Source organism: Apus apus, chromosome 3, assembly GCF_020740795.1.
Source record: "Apus apus isolate bApuApu2 chromosome 3, bApuApu2.pri.cur, whole genome shotgun sequence".
Classification (NCBI taxonomy): Eukaryota; Metazoa; Chordata; class Aves; order Apodiformes; family Apodidae; genus Apus; species Apus apus.
The window spans coordinates 61689733-61712941 of NC_067284.1; the positions used below are offsets into that span (position 1 = coordinate 61689733).

Genomic DNA, 23209 nt, shown 5'->3' on the forward strand with positions numbered 1-23209 from the left:
AAGGCTACTAAAATGCACCTGTTAAGTAATTGTAACCTTGCCTTGCATTGTTTTGGTCCTGGCTCTGTCCAAAGATAAAGTAGCTGCAAATGGGGCAAAAATGATGGTATGCACTCTTGTCTCCAACAGAACTTTTCAGAGAAGTCCTGTGTTATTTTGCCAACAAAGATGGACACAAAAAAGAAAAGTTGTGTAAAGCTGACATGTAACAGGAACGTCCTTAGACTAGGCAAATCTACTATTGACAGACAGTTCTTGCTGGAAACACAGCATAAATTAAACTTAACACTCTGAAAGCTGAGCCTGACACCTGTTTCACATTGGTTTGGCACCTGTTTTTATGAGACTTTGCACATCCTCAGCACTGGTGGTGTTTGGGCTGGTGGGCCAAACATAGAAAAAGTATCAAGGGAGCTAGCTTCTAAGTGCCAGTATCTGCTGGAAGTGCTGATAATTTCTTCAAAGATCCTAATTTCCTTATGAACTTCAGGGGTGCTGCTATGCTCCCATCTGTTACCTGCAGCACAGCTCCTGTGCCCCTAAAAGATGGAACTGTGTCCTTACAACCTATTGATTCCTCACCATTCCCTGCCACAAGGATAGCCAACATGATGGGGCAGCTGTATTTGACCTGTCCATTTCTTTGATGGGAAAACTTTTTTTTGCTAGAAAGCTGGCCAACAAACAGCATGGACTATTTCTACCCAGGTAAACCCATTGCTCCAACAGTAAGAATGGAGCTGGATTATGTTCAAGACTGTGCATGGAGTTCAGGGTTCTGCATCCTAACAAAATAGACTAAGAACTTGAAGTATTTTCTAGCTACCACATAACCCTGACCTGTTAACAACCTGGGCTGTTACTGAGCTGGGTTAGACTCAAATCCATGGAGGAAGGTAAAATGTTCTGTGTTCCATTACTGGTGCCAAACATTCTGTTTTCTTACTTGGCTCCTTTCATTATGGTGTTTTCCAAAGCTGTTAGAAAGCAACTGTTAGAACTTCATTCTGTGTAGCTAATCTAATAAAGGCAGGGAAATGGGAAGAAGGAGAAGGTGAGCAGGAATTATTATCCAAATTAGGTGTTAAGCTTTGGCATCTGTCTCCACCTTAGGTGAGGGTTACAAGGATTAGAATGGAGAAAGGGAAAGAAACTTCTGTTTCTAGAGCATGACTATAAAAATAGATATACTGGTAACTATGAACGAAATGGAAAAAGTTAATACAGTCCATGAAACAACACCATCGGGAAAACAAATGTTCTCAAATAAAAATTTCAGAAACTGCATAATTCTCTGCAGCATGAAGCGCTGAGAGCCAAGGTCTGTTTTTTTGGAGAAGTTCCTCTGCATCTGGATCCCCATCAGACTTGGAAGAAGTCTAGGAGGGCTGTGGTTTGGAGTGAGCCAGCACTCTCATTGCATATGATTCAATTTTCTTTGCAATAATAGCAGTAGTTTCATGTCTGACGTAATGAGTCTTCCTCCCTCTGTCTCACCTGAGATGTTCCTCATCACAGTCCAGAGACTGAGGAACTGTAACAAAGCAAAAGCAGTAGCTGGATATTGGTCCCAAGGTGAGACTCAAATTACATGTGGCACACATACTACTTAATAATATTTGCTGTAGCATCAGGCATCGCTTGCCTTAAGCCCCGCTTTTGCACTTCATGTGTGAGAAACAGCTCAACATGTTAGATAGCACCAGAAACTAGAAAACAAGATCAGCTCAACTAAATACTAGCTTAATTCAACCACTGAGCAGAAAATATTGTGGTGTATTGCAATGACATAACATTCTAAATGCTGACACAACAGCTCTTATTTAGGTCAGACCATCAGACTATGTAGCATCCACCTAAGAATGGCAAAGCGAGTGTGGTATATTTATATATGAAACATACAAGAGTGTTTCCCCTTTTTATGATCCGTTTTAGCCCAGGTTGCCAGTAATGCTTCCTTACTGCTGACAATATTGCCGATTACTGTAGTTAAAAAGTCATCAACAAACTGCATCTATCTTATGTGAATAAATAATATAAGTAAGTTTCTCTTGTCACTTTTCCTCCTCTTCAGAAGTGGAGTTTGCATGAGCTGAAGTCATTAGGCCTTTCTTGACACTGTCATGAGCAATCCCTTATATTTCAGTTACAAGTTCCCAACAACAGCATTACCAACAGACTGCAGAACACTTTTTGGGTTTAGGAAGTGATACGTAATTTAGAAGTCATGCTCTTTGGAATTACAGGGGAAAAAATCTGCAGAGTTTATTGCCTTCCAGATTCTTAATTTTATTTCAGTCTGGTGGTAAGCCAAACATTTTTATAAATTTGTTTACATGTCCAGTGCATTTGACAACATGCAAAATCCTTGCTATTTGGGTCAGGCAAGTGTCCTCAAAAACAAGGCAACCCAGCAGACCTTCCAAGGTGGGCTGTGCCAGACTGTTTACTTAGGTTCAGTGGAAGTAACTGTTAAAAACAACATGCAGCAAGCCCTGCTCTGCACTGGAGCTGTGGCCTCTGCAGGGAGCTGGATTGCTTGGCTCAGCCTCCTCATCCTCTTCCTGACTGCTCAAGGTCAGACCCAGGAATTCATTGCCCTCCATGTGAGGCATGCTGAGAGGCAGCAATTTTCACCAGCTCCCTATCACCGCCACTTGGCTCTGGCCACAGAACTAGCTGATACTCATTTGGCAATACACCCTGATTTCATGCCTCCGTGCTAGAAGCCACAGTAGAGAGAGAGAAAAACAAATGGGCCACAGGAGTAAAACCTCTCTCTTCCCAAAACATGAGCCTGTGCATAAGAAGAGCCTCTGATGCATTTGTATGAGCTTACTGCATTAATCGAATGAATGCACAGCTCTCATATACTGAATGCAAGAGATGCATCTCCTAGGTGCATGTCCTACTCTCCCCTCCAATTAGAGCTTATCATAAGCAGAAAGCAGGATTTAGATCCTTGGTCCCCTCCCACCAAACACCACCCGAATTCCCTGCTCCAGTCTCCCTGGTTACTTCTTTGTTTCAGTGGTAGCCTGAAGTTAAAAGCTGTTGTCTCATTTGGCTGGTAATTTTACCTCCTTTAAAAAGCAATCTAATTTTACAATAGTTCAAGAACTGAAGAAAAGTTTGTCCTGGTTAACAAGTTCGTTATTTTCAACATGATGGCACACAGCATGTGAAAATGAGTATGCCATGATGGAAACTCCAGTAAATATGATGGAAACTCTCCAAAGGTTTGAAAGAAGCTTGAAAGCTGTATTTACAAAGCATATCCTAAGCACTAAATGAATACAACCTTTCTTTAAAATATAGTGAGTGGGATCCAAAGAGCAAATACATTCACAGATACAAAGACAGAAGATGACAACTTTTTTAAGATCTCAAAAATGGAGAGAGAAGTATCACAAACTGGTGTTTCAATCAACTATTGTCTCTCCAGCCTCACCTTATTTTGTACATTGTCCTCACTCATTTGGGTAAAAGAATTTCTTTCAGTGACAAGCCTGTAAATCTACTTAATAACTGGGAGATCCATATTGCCTTGTCTTTTCCTTGCTTTATCCCATACTTTGCTATACCAGCCCATTTGGATGACCAACTGGCCCATTTTAGGTGTGTATATGGTGAGATCTTGGTGAAAAAGACATTGATGTTGAAATACATTAATATTTACATCAAATATTTACCACAGACTAGAATGCCTGAGTTTGCAGAGTACATAACAAGCACTCAGCACACATGATTTCTCACTGCCACTTTCATAATGGCAGTCCCAATGTACAAACACTGGTTTTTTGCCTCTCCAATACTCTACAGTGCTGCATTTATGCCATTTTTTATAACAAAGAGAGACCAGGAGAGAGGAGCATCCTTACCATTCTGCCTGCTACGATACCCGGAGTGCTTCCACCATACCCAGGACGGGCCTCCCCATGCAGCCTGTTGAGCACAGGAAGAGACATCGTTCAATGCCGGGACGTAAAATGTGGCCAACGTGTCCAAGAGGAAACACTGTGGGACAGCCTGATCAGTCTCTGCTGTATTCCTGAAAGCAACGCACTGAAGCAAAAGACATGGATGGGGTGAAATCTTGTCCTAATTATGTTAATAGGAGTATTGTCATGGTCTTCAGTCGAGCTAGGCTATCTCTGCAAGAAACCTGCCAGAAAATCCCAATACACATTTGTATTTTCCTACTTCAGGATCAGAATTAGGTACAGCCCATATTTCACCCACTGATGTATGGCTGTCTCCATGGAAAATCTGTTAAATAGACTGTGAAAACTTTTACAGTATTGGCTGGATTCATAGAGTCTTGAGCACAATTTTTTCTCCATTAACTTTATTAGGAGTACCATCATTCAAAAATAAGGCTACCCATGTGTGTACAAATAGCTGTAATTATACACAAGCTGCTACAGATGTCTTCTGAAACAAATCCTATACTGCATTTCTCAATTAAATTTCACTCTTCAAACATACCATCATGATAGAACAAGAACTTCTATATTTTTCCAAGCATATACTAATTATGTTTTCCATTGCAACACCCTATGACTAGATACTGCCTCATTTCGCAAAGAAGGAAAGCAGGGTACACAGAGTTGCAGACCTTGTCATGACCATGCAGCCAGCTCCTGGAAGATTTGGGAATGGAATCCATGACTCTTTAGTTCCCCTGCTCTGATCACCAGGCAACACTCCCTTCTTCTGAAACAGGCTATTTTGATTGAAAACAGATGTTGTACATTTTTGGCATGGTATTTAAACTGTATTAAAATGCTCTGAGTTAATATATGTTTATATCATACCTATCTATGTATACATGTATATACATGCATAGTGCATCTATATGTACAGAAATAGGCATGAGCTAAGGAAATATTAATTTATATATGTCATATGAAAATGTAATGGATATGCTGAAAGATACTTAAGTGAAGCTGGACAGCTGACATACCTAAACACCTAAATTGTATTCTTCATTGGTGTTGTAATTACATACTATGTATTCTTCTCTCTCTCTAAGCAACAGACTTCACATTGTTGATGGAGTATATGCTTTGATGTAATGCACATATTAATGTTTTTTTATAATTTAATGAGAAATTTTAGTGTAGTTTCAGCAAGGGATGATCTTTTTTTCATTAGCTCCAGGACCAATCTCCACCCTAGCTGAACAATGCACTTAAGAGGACAACACTTGCAGTTGTAGTGGGTTTTTTTCTGCAACTGAATTGTTACGTCTTAACTACCACACTTACCTTTTGAATTTGCTCTTTCTGTCATAAGATTTGTCCCTGCATTAAGTGTTCTCTAAACAGTTTGTTTTCACCTAAGGACAGGCAAATGCTGTCTTGGACTCACCTTCTGTCAGGATTAAGATCTTCCCACACACCATACCCTGAAGGAGATGACAAGAGCCAGCTTTTAATTACCCAGTTCTTTGCCTGCCCACCCACAGCTGTGGGTCAGGTAAAGATGGTCTGTCATATCGGCTGGCAAACAGCTCAAGAGATCTTTGCCATGGTTGGAAATCACCAGAATATGCTTGTATTACTTGCTGTCTCCTGTGCATCCCCAGGAAAGATGGAAGAATGGGCCTTGAAAGCTACTCACGTGGGATACAGCCCTAGTTACAACTCCCTTTCCACAACTCCCTTTTCCACAGCCCCTTCCCACTCCCATTTATTTTATTGGTTGACTGGATTTCCCTCTTCACTTACTGCAAAAGAGGTAAGGAAATAAGCCTTCAAATCCACAGTTATGCAAGGGGAGCTGTGAACAGCTCATGCCACATGCTTGCTATGTCTGCACATTGGCCTCAGCTACCTCAAGGCTTATACACAGAGAAAGTAAGCTAGAATTGGGGGCAAGATTAGAATTTGGGTATCCTATCCTTGCAGAAAGGGGAGTCTGAGCAAAAATAGTTATTTTGGTCTGTGATAATTCCTGATAGACTGACCCTTGAGTGCACAATGCAAAGAAGAAATATTGCTGATACTCACTGCTCTTCAGTCTTTTTTCGTTAAAATCTGCAGAACTCAAGAATCAGGAAATGCCTGCAGAAAGGTTTTGGGGAGGTCACAGAAACAGAAGCATGCTACAGTGCTGCTGTATAGAACAACAAAACATGGTTGCTTATTATAAAGAAAAAATTTATTCACTTTCAAAACTGTAGCTCAAAATCCTCAAAAGGTAACATTGGTATTTTCTAGTTTAAAAAATCATGCTGTAATGTAATATTAAGATCTTCACAGTTGTGCTTACAACATCAGCTAGCAGCTGTTAATGAAGAGAGTACCTTACCTCAGCTCTTATCTTGCATAGATGGATTAGCATGTTTATATTTTCCCGTCTGTTTGTTGTACTACAAAACTAATATTCTGGCACAATCCATTCTTGGTAAAGACCTTTTAATTCCTCTGTATCAAAAGATGCAGTAAACATATGTACTCAGGATAGCTCTCTTGCAATTCAATACACTAAGCTATTTTGCTCTAATTTTGCAAAATGTAATGTAAATTTCCAAGCAGGGAAAGTGTTAAAAAGCCGGTTATTGCAAAATATTATATGGTAACCAGGCCTCTCTCATATCAATAAAATGGTCTCCACAGTGACATTCTCACCCTTTCTCTAGCCACTTTCTGCCAGAGAAATATAAAACAGCCTTAAAAGCTCCATATCTGATTAGAGGAAATTCTCCCAGCGCAGGCTAGGCGGAGACTGCCAAAAGCTTTGTTCCAGTTCCCATTTCATAAGCCATTGCAAAGGGGTCTGAGTTAATTTTTCAGGCTGCTGTACAGCATGAAGGCAACAGCCTGAACAAAATCTGCTGGATTCACTTCCTACAAAAGGCCGATGCTGGAAGGAGATGAGGCTTCTGGAATGCAACACAGCCGGAGCTGTTCTGGACTGCTGGTTGCGTGCAGCACTGCATCTTCTTCCATTGATTTCTGTGGGGTTCAGACTATACTCTTGCCATTTAAGTGCAAGTGGACTCTCTGCTTATAAGCTATCCAATCTTTTTCACAAATACTGACTAGAGTTCAGAGACTAAAGAAACATCATAAGGAGAATACAACACAAAATATATAGCCAGTGCAGAAGCTTGGGGTTCTGTGCAGCACTTTTTCGCTTTCATGATGTTATGAATAGTTTTTTTCAAGTTATCTCATTAGCTCCCTATCTTTACCAGTCAGAATAGATACCCTATGATACACATGTGCAGGAAACTAAGCCCCAGAAGAACTCCATTATTAGCCTGAGACTACTTGGTGAACTGGCTGGAGATGGGAAGACAGCCCAGCTCCCTCAGTAATCCACCCTTGGCCCAAATTCAGCAGAGCACTTAGGTACTTGTGTAATTTAAGATACAATGCTTTACTGTGAATCATAGACCTTTTTATTATTATCACTTTTACTGCAGCGTGAGGGAGTTAAGTCCTAGGAAAGACCATGAAGCAAATATGAGCAATAAATTCAACATCCTGAGTCTCTGTGCCCTGGGTCTGTCAGAGTCCCTGACCAGAGGGAGGATGAGGTTCAGAGACCATATCTCAGCTCATTTCCTCCTGTAGGAGACAGCAGTGAGATTGGTGTCTGTAGGATTGCCATGTAGAGCTGTGATAGCTAGAAGCTAATTATACATCCACTAGCCACTTACCTCATTATTTGGTCAAGTAGGAAAATCTTCACTTTGTTTGAAAAGCCAACAGAACAGCTAGTAACTGCTGATATCTTTTTTTGGGAGCTCAAAACTATGGCTACCACTCTTCATTGTAAAAAACCAAACCTTATCTTTATAACATCTTCAAAAACCCTCTTTTTGTTATCTGCATAGGAACGCAATAGAAACAGCCTCTGAAATAAAACCCTCCTCTTCAGAAGAAAGTGAGCACAGTAAATGTTGGATGCCAGGTGGTGAATGTAGCTGTACCGTGATTCCCTGGTGCACCACACATAGAAATAGCAATCAGTCTTCTAAGAAAACTGCACTGGTCTCCATGTCTGGGGAAGAAAAGGTTTGAGATATCAATGCAATGATTAATGTTTCTATGACAGATAAATACATACTTTACTACATTTTTACAAACATTCAATTTTATGCAATTATTTTAATTCACTTACTGTGTGCTTTGGCATAGCTTGGGCATGTTAGGGGGAGGCAGCAATATCTCTGTGGTTAGGCTGAAGCCAGGTTCCATTCTAGCACCATGTTTACATCCCTTCATCATAACCTTGGCTTGGAATGCTCCTTGAGTTTGAAACTTGCCAGGTGTATTTTAGTCACTTTTGCAAAACTTGAGGAAAATCAGCCAAATGACTTTCAAGTTACAGGTTGTTAAAACTTACTCCAATTTGAAATATTGACTTTAATTAATAGTTTTTAGTCCTTGTCTTCAGTTTGATTGATTGATTTGAATTACTGGAGTTCATAGCAACACTCCTGCCTCAGGAAAACTTCACAGTAACTCTGTAATTCTCCCCAGCTGAATGACTATGACTGTAAAGCAATGTTCTCTTCCTGACCCATGTGTGCCCCATTAGGAGAGGTTATTGTCCTAAACCCCATCTCTGATGCTTGTCTTTGCCTATCTGCTGGAGACTGTCCCAACTTTCAATGTCTTGGGAGGACTAAGTGAACCCCGACTTAATTCGGTCAAGGTGAACTGGGTTACTTTACACAATTACATAGTGTTTCATTACTAACTTTGCTCTCTCGCACTGACAGGCAGGAGATGGGGGCACTCCTCCTAGCAGATCTGCTCTCACTTCTTAAAGAAAGGTTACCTTCTCCGTGGGAACACTATTAACAAAATGCAGTTGTACCACTGGCCATCAGCTCCTTCCACATGCACAGTTACTTCCAGTGCATGGGATGTGCTATCCACACACAAGGATCTGAGACAGCATTACGTTCACACTTTTGATTATACTAGTGAAAATATTTGTATTTCCATACCTCAAAAAATATTTTGAATCATACTTCTAACCTTTCCATATAATCAAATCCTCTTAACTTGTGCACTTGCAGTTTACAAATAAAAATGTTTGACACTGTAGAAAGATATAAACCACTCTCATTATTCATAAATCTGAGTCCAAACAGTTTTGTTTGTTTCAGAAGGAATGATGAGTTATATGTAAAAACATTAAAGGCATGTTACTAAATGCATTGCTGTAAGTACTAAAACTAATTTAGTTCTGTGATACTCATTAGTTCCAGTGAAGAGACCTGTCTCCACTGGGATTGTTTGCCCCAGCAGTAAGACTTACGTGAAACTGCAGTCCTACTGATACTAGAACAAGTTTTGCTCACTTCACACATGCAAGTCTTCAGTGTCATCCTAGAGTGCAACCAATATGTGCTCTGTCTGTAGTTACCTGCAATCTGATAAGAACCTAAGTTATTGCTATAGTTCAGATGACAGCTGTAAGACCCTTTTCCATCATGTGTCTAAACACATGTTCTCTAAATTGGGTGGCAGTATTGTTTATGCAGTACTGCAGTAGAGAATATCTGAGAGTTAATGCCCAAAATTTTCCTCAGGAGATGAACCACTATGTCAGTAACAATAATGTATGCCTACAGAGTGAATTTTGGAAAACAGAAAAGCCTGAATGCAAAATTTAGTCAACATATATAGGTCACCCTTGAGTACTTGTCCCTAGGCATATAACAGATCTACTAGTTGCAATCATTGATTCATCTGTAGGGAATCCCCCTGAACTAGGGTGTTGGTCTCTTTTCCCAAGTAACAAGTGATATAATGAGAGAAAATTGCCTCAAATTGCACCAGGGGAGGTTTAGATTCAATATCAAGAAAAATGTCTTCACTGCAAAGGTTATTGAACCCTGGAACAGGCTGCCCAGGGAAGTGGTGGAGTCACCATCCCTGGAGGTCTTTACAAGATGTGTAGATGTGGTGTTTAGGGACATGGTTCAGTAGTGGACTTGGCAGTGCTGGGTTAATGGTTGGACCTGATGATCATCTGAAGGGTCTACTTCAGCCTGAATGATTCTATGATTCTAGGACTGTAGAAATGCTTTGCATTCCAAAAGCAGGTATCTGCAATATTTCACTCAAACCAACAAATCTCATTTCCCTGGGGAGAAAAGGCTGTTTATTTTATTAAATTGGATGTGCTGGACACGCTTTGCTGGACAAAAAAACTGTTTGGTCCGCCAGGTCCAAAAGGTTGTTGTGTTCAATGGAGTTAAATCCAGCTGGTGGCCAGTCATGAGTGGTGTTACCAGGGCTCAGTGCTGGGGATGCTCCTGCTTCACATCTTTATGGATTTGAATAAGGGGATACAGTGCACCCTTAGTAAGTTTGCAGATGACACTAAGCTGGGTGGGAGTGTTGATCTGCAGGGATCTGCAGCGAGGATCTGCGGAGGGATCTAGACAGGGTTGACTGTTAGGCCAAGGCCAATGGCATGAGTTTCAAGAAGGCCAAATGTTGGGTCCTGCACTTTGGCCACATCAACCCCCAGTAGCGCTACAGGCTTGGGAAGGCATGGCAGGAGAGCTGCCCAGCAGAGGGACCTGAGGGTGCTGATTGACAGAAAGATGAACATGAGCCAGCAGTGTGCCCAGGTGGCCAAGAAGGCCAACACCATCCTGGCCTGCACCAGGAATAGTGTGACCAGCAGGACCAGGGGCGTGATCCTGCCCCTCTACTCAGTCTTGGTGAGGCTGCACCTCAAGCACTGTGTGCAGGTTTGGACACTGCAGTATAGGAAGGACATTGAGGTGCTAGAGAGGGTGCAGAGAAGGGCAAGTAGGCTGATTAGCAGTCTTGAGAACCAGCCCTGTGAGGAGAGGCTGAGGGAGCTGGGGCTGTTCAGCCTGGAGGCTGATGGGAGACCTCATTGCTCTCTACAACTACCTGAAAGGAGATTGTAGTGAGGTAGGTGTTGGCCTCTTCTCCCTAGTGACTAGCAATAGGACAAGAGGAAATGGGGTCAAGTTGCAACAGGGGAGGTTCAGATTGGACATTAGGAAAAATTTCTTCACAGAAAGAGGGATGAGGGAGGTGGTAGAGGCACTGTTCCTGAAGGTGTTAAAAAAACGGGTAGACATGGTGCTTTGGGAGATGGTTTAGTGGTTACGGGTTGTAGTGCTTACAGTTGGACTTCATGATCTTGAAGGTCTTTCCCAACCTTGACGATTCTGTGATTCTGTGATTAAGTATTGCAAAACAACATACAAACTGTATTGTTTCAGCTGTGTTCTTGGTGTGTTGCTTTTAGCTTGCTCAATTTATTGTAAGATGAATTATCAGCATCAATTACTTTTTGGGTACTGTAAACATTTGTAAAGGTAAGCAATAAGAATCCAATATTATTGTGATATTATTAAAATAAAAATGGGGTGAAACAAACACATTCTGAAAGATACTGGGGTATGTTTGCACAATTTGGGTATATTTTTAGGACACGGTCTTAGTAACAGAACATATAAGAGGGAAGGAATTTCTGAGTGATACACTTTTGTTGGTTTTCTAAATGTTCTGGATTAAAGTCCTGCTTGCATTCTTTCTTATAAAACAAAAAAAATATTTTTTCCCTCCTATGGGAGTATTTTGGGAATTACTCATCCTAGCAAATCAAAATGCCGCTAGTCATTGTTGGCATTACCTGTTCCTCTCAGCTTCTTTAACAGGATGGCTGACTACAGCCCAGTGGGGGAATCACCAGTTGTGGGAACAACCTATCTATTTTTCAACAGGCCATCAAATTAGAACAAATAATTTTTTTATTACTTTTTTTTCCTGTTCAACAGAAGATTACATTACACTGTTTTAATTAAAAAAAAAAAAGTGTTGTGTGCCTCTTGTAGCCTCACTTGAGCTGAAAGTATGCTGAAAAGAACTGGCTTGATGTGCAGCTTCTGTCAAGTAGTGCTGACAGAAACAGGGGTTTGGCTTTAAAGCCAGAAATACAGGGAAAGTGAGTGCGTTTTTGCTAGGTATCCTTCCTTGTTTACAAACACTTGGCCTGCAATTAAAACAAAAAAAGACTTTATTATTGACTGAGGAAAACACAGTAACATAAGTAAATAAGTGAAATACCCACATCCATCATATTTCTGGCAGTGGCTCTTAGTTCACTTCCCTACTAAGTGGTGCCAAAGTCCAAGGAGCTCACACCCCTTTAACTCTTTGTTTTCTCCCTTTTCCCTCTACAATGCTATTAATAATTAATGCAAGTTCAGGATGAACTTGGCTGATGTGCCTCCAGCCCCTACAGGAAGTTCTATCTTATCTGGTCCACCTCACCTGGCAATAGCACTTAATTTTTATTGCTGTAATGAGGCATCCCCCACCCCCAGCTTTAATTCTGATTTCCACAGGTTCAGTGGAGAGCCAGCAGAAAATACCTTACTCTCACTGTAAAACTGCCTGTGTGCCACAGCTTCAGAGAAGGCTCCTATCATGGAGGCACTGCATGATTTGTTCAATGAAAACTTTAGTAGACAAGGACCAGCAGCACCCCAGATACTTGTACAGGGTTCTTGTCAACCCGAGGGCATACCCCAGCACAGAAAGTGAACCCTCTCCTTGTTCCCATCTTCTCAGTTTAATCCTATATCCTGCCCATGACAAGCTCACTTAAGACTTTTAGTAGTTCCTAACAATATTTATTGAAGGTTTTCTGCATAAAAAGCTTTTAGAATTAAATTATCTGCACATTTCTTCATTTGCCAAGAGTTAGCAGGACAGTTTCTTCCATTGAAAGGCCATTGCCAAGGTTGGTGGATCCCCTTCTCAGGCTGATGGACAGAAAGCAGGCTTTTTCCAGCCTCACAGAGCCTGTCTGCTCTGCCTTTTCATTTGCATGGGGCGGGAGTCACCATCCTCTTGAGCTTGCACTAGTGAGTTTATATATAGTCGAGTGACTCTGAGATAACATACGTGACTTTGGTTTAATCATCTTGTGTGTTTCATCTTCATGGGTATATAAGTCTGTTGATGTCTTACATCAGCTGGTAAAAAAGCCAGTTAAAAAAAAAACATAAATAATTATATAGATGCTTGTTATGGCAAAACGCAGCTGAGGGTCTTCTGTTGCTTATCAGACTAAAGAAGCAGATGCGTGAGCCGTTTCCCTCCCCGGAGCTCCAGCAGACACAGGACTTAGCGGCCTTTTGGAAAATGCTCAGTTTCACCTACGGCAGGTGACCCTTCACAACGCTAAGGAAGGACAAACTGTAGCTATGGGTTGCCTTGGATGACATTTAATCCTCCACGGCAGCCTGAGCACACCGTGGCACATCCCTTACGCCTTTCCAGAGAACCATCAACAGGTGCTGCCAGGCAGCTGCCATTTCGCACCTCGGAGGCGGCCTTGGTTCAGCACCGAACAAGCTTGCTTCTCCCGGCTGCGTGCCGGGCTGGCACGCTGGGCTCCAGGGGAGGACGCTCCAGAAGGGGCGGATGCAGCCGCCATGAGACGCCGCATTTTCTGTCACGTTTTCAGCCGTCGAAGTGCGAGACGGACCGGGGTCTCTGTCTGCACCTGGAGCGCAGTGCTAAAAGGCTCGGCAGAGAGAATCTTGGAGACGAAACATCAGGCAGGGTGCTGCTCACCCTGCCCTTCGGCCCACCGGCCTTGATGGGGCTGTTCATTAATGAGAGGCGTTATTGCCGGAGACATGAGCCGACAGATGGGGAGGCCGGCGGCGGGGGAAGAGCGGCGGCTGCTGAGGCAGGGAGGCAGCTCCCCTCGGCTAGAGGGAAAGGCCCCGCAGAGCTCCCTCAGTCCCACGGGCGGGTCGGCTCGGGGCAGCCCAGCCCAGCCCAGCCCAGCCCAGCCCAGCCCGCCGACAGCCCGGCGGCCGCTGCTCCCTCGGCGTCGCGCTGCGGCCTCCCCTCTCCCCCCCGTCTCTTCCTCCTCCCTAACCCTCCACCTCGGTCCGCCCGTATCCCTGCATTCCCTGCTGCAGCGCTCCCCTCCTCCCCTCAATCCCGGCAGTAACGGCGGCTCTGCGGCCGGCGCCCCGCGCTGCTGCGGCGCTCGGGGGAGCCGCCGCGGGAGCCACATCGGGCTGCTGCGCGCGACCGCAGGAGGGAGCGGCGGGAGAGAGGAGGGTGCGGAAGAGGAGGTAGGGAGAGCAGGCCGGCGGGCGCCGCCGTTACCCCTCCCCGCCCACGCACGCAGGCACGCACGCAGGCAGGCAGGCAGATAAGCCAGACAACACACACACGCACACATTCACACACTCACAACGCGTACGAGCACCGCGGGAACATGCCCTTTGCCTGGGTGGGCGAATCCGGGAGAGCATCTAGCCGCTAAGGGCGAAGCTGCCGCTGCCGGGGCCTCCTGGCCCGCGGTGTGTGGCCGGAGCGGGGACGCCGGCGCCTTCCCTCCACCCCAGGACGCACACCCGGAGGACCCGGAGGGCGCCGTGTCCGCAGCAGCAGCAGCAGCAGCCATGGGAAGGATCTGACAGGGCTCGGAGCGCTTCCCAGCCGCCCCGCCGTGGTGCCGGTGTGTAGGGGCGCGCGTCCCGCCCATCGCCCCTTGGCGCAGCGGAGGGCGACGATGAAGACTTTAGTTTTTTTGAATCACTGAAAAGCCTTAAAAGGAGACTCGGTAAGGAGGAGGAAGGGAAAGGCTGCCCGGGGCAGGACGTGACTGCGCCCAGAGGAGGGGCGGCCGGGGGGACCTGCGCCCCACCCCCACGGTGGGCGCGGTGGCCGCGTAGGCGCTGCCCGCCGTGGCCGGGCCGGGGGAGGCGCCGGCGGCGGGGCTGCGGGGCCCCGTCCCTCGCCGCTGTGCGCCCTGCTTGCCCATCTTTCTTCTCCCTTTCGTGCGTATAAATACATAAATATACCTGGTTTTCCCTTTCCATCCCTCTTGGGAGGTGGAAGGCTGGTGCGAACCGAAGGGGGCTATTACGCTTTAATGATGCGGTGGGGCTCCTCTTAGGATCGTGTTGCATGATCTGCATTTTAAATGAAGGAGAAGACCTTTTTAAATATATAAGTGCGTCTGCCTGTGCACGCACAGTGAAATCCGTGTCAGGCTGTCTCGGTTGAATTTCAGTCCCATTATTATTATTAAAGCGTGAGGATTTGCCATATATTTTTTTCCTTCTTTACTAAGAATAATAATTAAAAAAATAATAAAAAAGCATAATACGCATATTTTTTATGATAAGTATTTTCTTAAGACTTATGCATACACAGATACACACTATATGTGTGTGTCTGAAACTTGCAAAGGTTTAGTTTGAGGCTGGGAACACCGGAGTGGTCTAGAAATTAAGCACTGCCACAGTTTGACACTTTTTAAAAATAACTGTTGACTTCTTTTTAAACCACAAAACCCTCAAAGGATTTTTTCATTTTGTTTTATTTTTTTGGTATTTTTTTGGCAAAAAAAAATCATTAAAAAAGAAACCCCAATGCAAACTGAAACAACCATGTCTGGAGAAGTGCGTTTGAAGCAGCTGGAACAGTTTATTTTGGATGGGCCAACTCAGACTAATGGGCAGTGCTTCAGTGTGGAAACCTTACTGGATATACTCATCTGCCTTTATGACGAATGTAATAATTCCCCTCTGAGAAGAGAGAAGAACATCCTTGAGTATCTAGAGTGGGGTAAGTTTGAATGTGTTTATTTGGTGTGCATTGGTCCGTGTTCCTGTTCGCTTTGTATAATGTCTCTGTGTAAGAGGGGATTTTTATAACTCAGTATTTTTACTGGAAGGTGTTATCAGTTTTACTGTATTTAAACATGGTAGTTGATTTAAATATAAAAATGCAACATAATAAAAATAACCAGTATGGTTATTTGTCTTTAAGGTATGCATGTAAAACATACATTTTTATTTTTTTAAAGTTTATTTGATTTTTAACATGAATCGGACTCTGGTACATGAGGCATATTTGTTTGCTGTCAGGCCCAGCAGTTGTGTATCATAGAGTTGCTGGGTATATAGAAGGAGAAGGAATAAAATCTCTGATGCCTGGAAAAAACATCAGTACACAATGCTCTGAATTGCATCTGCAGTCAAATTAATGCTGCTTTACAATATGATGTTGATCAACAAGAAAATCCTTCTGCTGTCTTAAATTATACAGGTTTGAAATGTCTGTGAAAATGGAGAAAATTACATTGTCTTCTTTAACATAAAACAATTGCTCACATCATTAGATTGGTTTTCCTCATCAGAAAAATCGGAAGTTGAAAAGCAGAATGAAATTGTGTCTCCTCAACACCCATTTAATTTTCTTCCTTCCTTTTGGGGAGATGGGTTATTTGCAGATTTTTAAGTGAAAACAGGTGAACGATAATGTTCCAGTTCTTACTAAGTTGTCAGAGAACCGATTGTCTCAATTTTTTCTTTTTAATTACTTTTATTCCTCCTAAACATATCTGCAGAACAGAAGTTAGTCTGACACAAGAACCCCGATGAGAAGGGTTACTGTATCTGACCTTCAGACTTCAAAGTCACACTGCATATCTGCATTTATATGCAGAACCATTTAACACACTTGCTTTGTAATAAATACATCATCAGTCCTCTTTTATTTAAAAAAACCCACATTTTTGAAACACATAGCGCTCATGTAATTATCTGGTTGAGCTCTTCATAATGAAGTCACTGAGGAAAGACATTGTTTTGATAACTGTTCTAACAAGTTGGGGTTGAGATCTGTGTTTTATTTTCCTGCTCCTCACTGTAGTCATACTGACATCTAAAGGACATCTGAGTCACTAATTAAGTTTCTTGTACTGTTTGTATTGCACTGGTCTTTGTTTTCTTTTTATCTAGAGGAGCAGGCTATAACTAATGCATTTCAGCTAAGGGAGAAATAGATTCTGCAGAAGTACTTTTAATTACTTTCCTTTCAAACTGCCACTGTGGCCTACAGAAGCTGTGAAAGACTGGGAAAATGTGGTTTCAAGGGTGTTATGCATGCAGGAGCTTATCTGTCTGCAGCAGATCTAGCCAGCTGATATACTGTAAATAATAATAAAGAAAAGTTAACCATATCAATATGATCAGAGTAATGGTATGTTTGGGACCCATCCTGTTGGGTGCTTATATGTTCAGTGGTGGTTGGTTGATGGATAAATGCAACATTACAAGGCCTGACAGTACCCCAGAATTTCTGTATCAAACTTTACAGGCTGCTGATGGAAATAATACACAGTTTTGGAAAGGCTGGGATAAGGTTTCTTGCAGGCTTGTTTTTCCTGCTACTTCTGTGCTGTTTATGCGCTAATTGTGTCTTAGCAGGACTCTTGAACTTCAGACATGACCGTTCCTCCCCTTTGCAAGGCTGGATTGTCAGAGTCCTCTGTCTGCTTCTAGCTCTGCTATCTGGACTTATACCCTGAGAGTTTTTTCAAGAGGTTTTGTGAGGTGAAATGCAAGAGCACTGGATTCTAGGACCTGCCATTGGAAGTAGCATCTGTGTGAATGATGTGAACATTCACAGGAGTTCTCTCTTTTTAATGCCAGCCTTCCTAGTGAAAATGAGCTGTCTCTGGCATTTCTGGTGGGATCAGGGGGCTGGCAAAACCAGGTTCTTACAGAGGTGGTGTTCCCCCCACTGCTCCGGTGCAGCAGAGTTATTAAGGGTACCCTCTTTTGCGATGTAATCGTGACCTTGCATATTCCTCTCTCTAAAAGGGGAAACAATGCCAGTGGTTGATTAGAGAGAAGTTATATGTGGTTTTAAATTCGGAGATGGGCTGATTAGTGGCAGAAGTGGAAGGCTGGCAGCCAGAAATCATAATCTCTGCCCTTGTCTCTATCAGCATTGGTTAATTTCAGCTTCCCTATTTGAACAGTAGGGAAAATACTACCAGTTTTACAGCAGGGAGTTTTGAAAGCTGCTGTATGTAAAGCACTCTTAGTTTTCAATATACCATGTAAGATATTTTGTATTAATTTATTTTTACCATCAATGCATGGTATATCTTCTGGTTGGTGTCAGTTGGTTTCTGTCATGGAAAGATATTTTGTAGGTTCATGTCTAGCATCCACAAATTTGGTTTATTCTTATGAGGAGTGCAATCTGAAATTATTGAAATTGGCCTTGGAATGATATGAACTGGTATGTTTGTGCGTTTGTAAATTGCAAAGTATAAATATACTTCTGAGAAATGTTCATCATTAAGTTTAAACTACTTTTTTACAATTACTCTTTCTAGAAGCAAATAAGATTATTAATATAGTTAGTTATTTTTCAGTAAAAGCTAGTAGATAGCTGTTTGGTGGTCACTGACTTCTGTTGAGCACAGCGGTGAGTGATTTTTTTTCTTTTAGTGGTACAGTTTTGAGGTGCTGCTGTTTGGTTTTGTGGGTGTTTTGTGGGCAGTGTACATAGATGTGTATTTTTATTTTAGCTGTTATAGGTCTGAGTTGTTACATGTTATGTTTCATAAGACAATATTCATAGCACAATTTAAATTTTTTGGAGGAAAGGTTTAGGAGGTATTCTGGCATGGAAAAGCTAATGTTGTCTTAGTGGCAGCCATGTGACTGCTGCTATATTTAGGAGATCTAAGAAGCTTCTTGTTCTAGTCCTTGGATCTTTTAGGTCTATTTTATGAACTTGTTATCTAGGTATATCATTTATTAAAAAATGAATTAGGGTCAAACTGTTTAGCATCTGAACTGGTTTCTCATCTTTTGGTTTGATGTTAAAAGTTTAACTGAGCAAGTGGAGAAAGTAAGATCTCTGCAATGTGAAGTTGAGTTTAGAGTTTTTCAGGTTTTCTGTCTTTTTGAGGTGCTTGAAATGACATGACTGGTTTGAATTGTCAGGTTAATTATTTTGTCATTTAGAATCTGCATTACTTCTAAAATCCCATTTTTTTTGCTTAAGGTGAAAACTCTGCCTGTTTTTATACATTATTAATTTTGTGACATGAGAATAAGCTTATTTGATTTTGTTGTTTTATATGCAAAGACAGCCATGGAAACAGCTGGTGCATTTGAGTTCTGATGGTTGAATCAGGGCACATTTTGAGATCTCGGGAAGGAAATGGAACGTTCAACTTTGGCTGGCTTTATGTATTTGATGTTAGTTTTTATTTTTATCTCTATTGATAGCTGTGTTTGTGATTTAGAAAAGGGGCTGTCTAATTACAGCAACTGGAGTTTACCAGTAAAATCTATTGAGGATTTCAAGCATTTTGCTTTTTCTTTTCTACAATTGTGTGAGTTGTCACAATGACTCAAGAACTCTGAGGGAGGCAATGAAGGCTGATAAGCTGAACTTCAAAGAAAAATATAGCAACAGAAAGAAGCTTTTTGAGATGTTTTTGTTCTGGGAAACCTTTTACAATGGCACTGATTTGGATTGATTAAAAAAAAAAAAAAAACAGAACAGTGTTATTATGAGTACATTGACAGCAAGCTAGAATAAACTTAAAAATTTGTGGAGAGTGAAGATGGAAAGCACTACCCATAGCATTGTGAGGTCAGTCACACGATTTAATCTGTCCTCTTGCATAAAAAATGTAAACCGTCCTTTAGCGGTTTTTACATTGTTGGCTTTTTAGACCACCTTCCAAAACCTCTTTCGGTAGAAAATTCTGATTTCAGTTCTAGCAGAACTGAAACACTGTGGTCTTTATGCAGTGCTGATATCGTCATAGACTGACTGTCATAACTGGTCTCAAACTTCTGTCATTAACATGTGAAGCGTCTCTTCTGGGCATTAAAAATGGTTCTGTCATCATATAAAGCCATTTTTCAAGGCAAAGTTGTGGAGAGGTTTTGTGTTCTTTCTGGTGGTCTCATTTTCTCCTGAGAAAAAATGGTATGCCCATTGTCAAGTTAGCTTGTTTTTAAATATTAGTAATGAAGGAAAACAAAATCTTGCCTCTAGACTCCTGCACCTCTTCTCCATTATTGATCTGCTTTTAAGTCATGAAAGAAACCGGAGGCATTTTCGGTTATTAGTTGCATGTATTTTGTATTTAAAACAGACTATTAAAAAAATAGTTTGTTTAGGTCCTATTTTTAGCAGAGACCGCAGCTAAACACTTGGCACTCAACCTCTTTATATTCCTTTCTTTTAGTACTGTTTAACCCACTAGAAATATTTATGAAAAAGAACACTTTAGGAATTAGAGTTGTTTTTTTCTTATTACAGTTGTACAACAAGAGGAACACCTCTTGGGCTGATTGACATACACAAAAATAGTTATTAAATTGTTTTTGGGCAAGAACGAGCATCCTGCTTTGTCAAGGCTGCTTAACAGGGTTAAGCATATGCCTAATTTTAAGTGTGAGTTGTTTCATTGCCTGCCACTGAGGTATATGGAAGTATGGGTATACATCTATGTAGAAGTCATTGTGTCAGTCTTGACACACATTTCTGTCATTGTTTATAACACTTTACTGTTGTTTCCATTACAGTTGCAGCTATCAAATGCTTTTTATTGATTAGGATGAGAGAAGGATGTTCTTCAATGCTATAAAATAGAAACAACCTTCAAATCTCCATGTTTCAGAATATTGTGTAAACAGCTTTTACAGAGATGCAGTTTTATACTAACATAATAATAATTAGTAGTAGTATGTAAGAAAATAGATAGGAGAATGGTTGCCTGTCCTGTTTGGACCTTACTGTTTGGTTGTTCTGTGTTTATCCTCTGTACCTTTTGAATTGTGACCTCTCCCAGATTTATTTCAGCTTTGTTTCTTGTTTTGTATAGAAGAAACTTACTACTGTAAGTTAATAAACAGTTGTGATGTTATCAAATGAGTTGTGAGACCATTCAGTTAATTCTTCTTGTTTTGCATTAAAGTCAGTTTCCAGTAGAGTGAGGCATTAACCCATTGTAACATTGTTGTTTCTAAACATGTTTAGAGTACACCAAGTTTTTTAACCTTATTTTTACTTAAAACTAAGTTTTGTAAGGATGTCCTTTTTGGTTGGTTCTGTTCTTTTGGACTGGGGAAGTTTGGAGATATTCGGAGACTGTGTGACAGGCTTTGGGGCTTGTGTATGTAAGCTGACTGACTTCTGCAGTCGTGGTTTTTTTATTGCAAAGGTGTACAGCTTGCTTAGATAGAAAGCTAACTAATACTTCATTTTTGGGAATTTTAGGAATGCCTTTATTCTGCACAGAAATTCCAAGCATGCTTTTGTGTAATGGGGACAAATGGAGAAATACGATTATATGAATTAGTCTGCTCAATGAGTATTATACAACTCATGACAACACAGTAAATTCCCTGTTGCTAAAACATTTCTTGTTAAAGGGTTAATCCAGTAGTTTATTTATGGGATCATCATAACTGTAAAATGTACTAAGGAAGGTGTGTTTGAATTCTTAACTACTGTGTAGCCTATGACACTGTGTGTATGCATGCCTAATTAAAGGCATTCCTTACCTTTTGGACCTTCTCTCCTGTATTTTACTAACATAATATTTTATAACCTGTAGTTTATTATTAATTCACAATTGACTGAAAGAAGGATATTGTGCTATATGAACAACTGGGTTATTTGACCCAATGTAGTTTAAATTTTGGGGTTTATTTATTTATCTGTTTTACAAAGATTGAGAAAAACTATGTCTTATGCTTATAGATCAGCTGTTGAGTTCTGAATAGCAGCAGCAAATAAAAGTAATTTCACTTCGGAGTCATACCTGGTTGTTCAAGTATCAGTATTATTTTTTAAATTATAATGTGAATAAATTGCAAATACAGAATTTCCAGATGCAGGCTACTGTCCCAGAATTTATTTTACCCATATTATTTTCTGAAAGTGGACACAATAAATTATCCTGATTGTGCCTTAGCAAAATACGGACCCCTTTGTAGCATCCCCGATTACTTTTATACTGCAAAAAAATGGCCACCTCCGTTCGCTCAGAAAACTTCCAGAAGCGATTAGATTCTGTTGCCAAGCTGTAAAACCTCATTTAAAAGGTATGGTGGATAGCTGAGAGAGAATTAAAAAAGAAGGCCAACTCCCAACTCCTAAATTCTTAAGTTTTATCTTTTGGCAAAGTAGGCATTCATTCCATAAGCATTTATAGTTGTTTAATTTGATTTTCTTTTTCTGGCTGAACAACTACGATGTTTTGTTCTACTCTGTCTAACTTAACATGTTATTTTTCTAAAATCCTCATTAAGCTTATAAGCTTGGGAATGCCACTAGTGTGGACTGAAATCTTTAAAAAATGCAGGTGATTTAGGTCAGTCATATTATTTTGTTAATGACAAGATTTTTATTTCAAATAGTTTAAACATGACATTAGGCTTAATAATTACTGCAAAAATCTTGTATTCAGATGGGTCACTGCTTTATTTCTAGTAATACAGCCTAATTAGGTTTACTAGTGGTCACCATGAATAAAATCCACACGAGGTGTATCCAGTCTCCTAAGACTTCGTGTTTTATAATTCTTCCTTATCTGTATCCAGACTTCCAGTTTGATTTAAATTAGTTTTGTTACACAATATTGTAGGTTTCTTTTATTCTTAGAGGGCAGCTTCTCAGTGTGCCTTTTTGAAAATGTTTTGATCTGGAGCTTGTGGATCTTATGAACTGCAGTGTTTTGTAGGCCATTTTGAGGGGAAACCCCAACCTTTTAAATATATTTTCTTCCATAATTTAGTAGAAAAGTATGATAATACTTTTTCTAGGAAGACTAGGTGAGTTTAGAGCAGCTTTCCAAAAGGGAGGGGAAAACCATTTGTAGAAGTTAATAATGATAAACACATTTCCTTCAAAATGGATTAGGCCAGCAACACTTTATCACTGTTTTGTTCAATTGCCTTTCAGTCCTGGAAGTCTGGGCTTGGACAACTCTGTCTTAGCTTAAGGAGCATGCAGAAGTACATTGCTCTCTGAGTGGAGGGTACATTAACAGTTTCTCTGTGTAAAGTGATGAGATTTTTTGTTTGGTTTGGGTTTTTTTGTTTTGTTTTGTTGGGCTTTTTTTGTTTCTTTTGTTGTTTGTTTAGGGTTTATGGTTTTATTTTTTTTTTTAAGTATTCCTCTTGCTGTTTCCTTTGTTTCGTCTTAAAATCCTATTTTAGGCTTTTAAAATAAAATCTTACTTTGTTAAAAACCTATTTTAGGTTTTTGTGATTGCCCTGTTTGTGAGTTGTCCTCACCTGCAGTGAAGGTCTCAATTTCTGAATTCTTCCTCCTTTCCTTTCTGTGTGTTTTTCATGGGTACTCCAAAGCAAATGTTATTC

General features: G+C 41.0%; 1 protein-coding gene across 16 annotated transcripts in view; it reads left to right on the forward strand.

Moving 5' to 3' along the window:
• Positions 1–14527: 14527 nt before the first annotated feature.
• Positions 14528–23209, forward strand: part of CDC42BPA (CDC42 binding protein kinase alpha) — a 195505-nt gene continuing 186823 nt past the window's right edge. For all 16 annotated transcript variants that reach the window (XM_051614474.1, XM_051614479.1, XM_051614484.1 and 13 more), the window contains exons 1-2: positions 14528–14613; positions 15420–15623. In XM_051614474.1, coding sequence (XP_051470434.1) covers positions 15428–15623 — 196 coding nt within the window. In that variant the 5' untranslated portion in view covers positions 14528–14613; positions 15420–15427. The remainder of the gene's footprint in view (positions 14614–15419; positions 15624–23209) is intronic.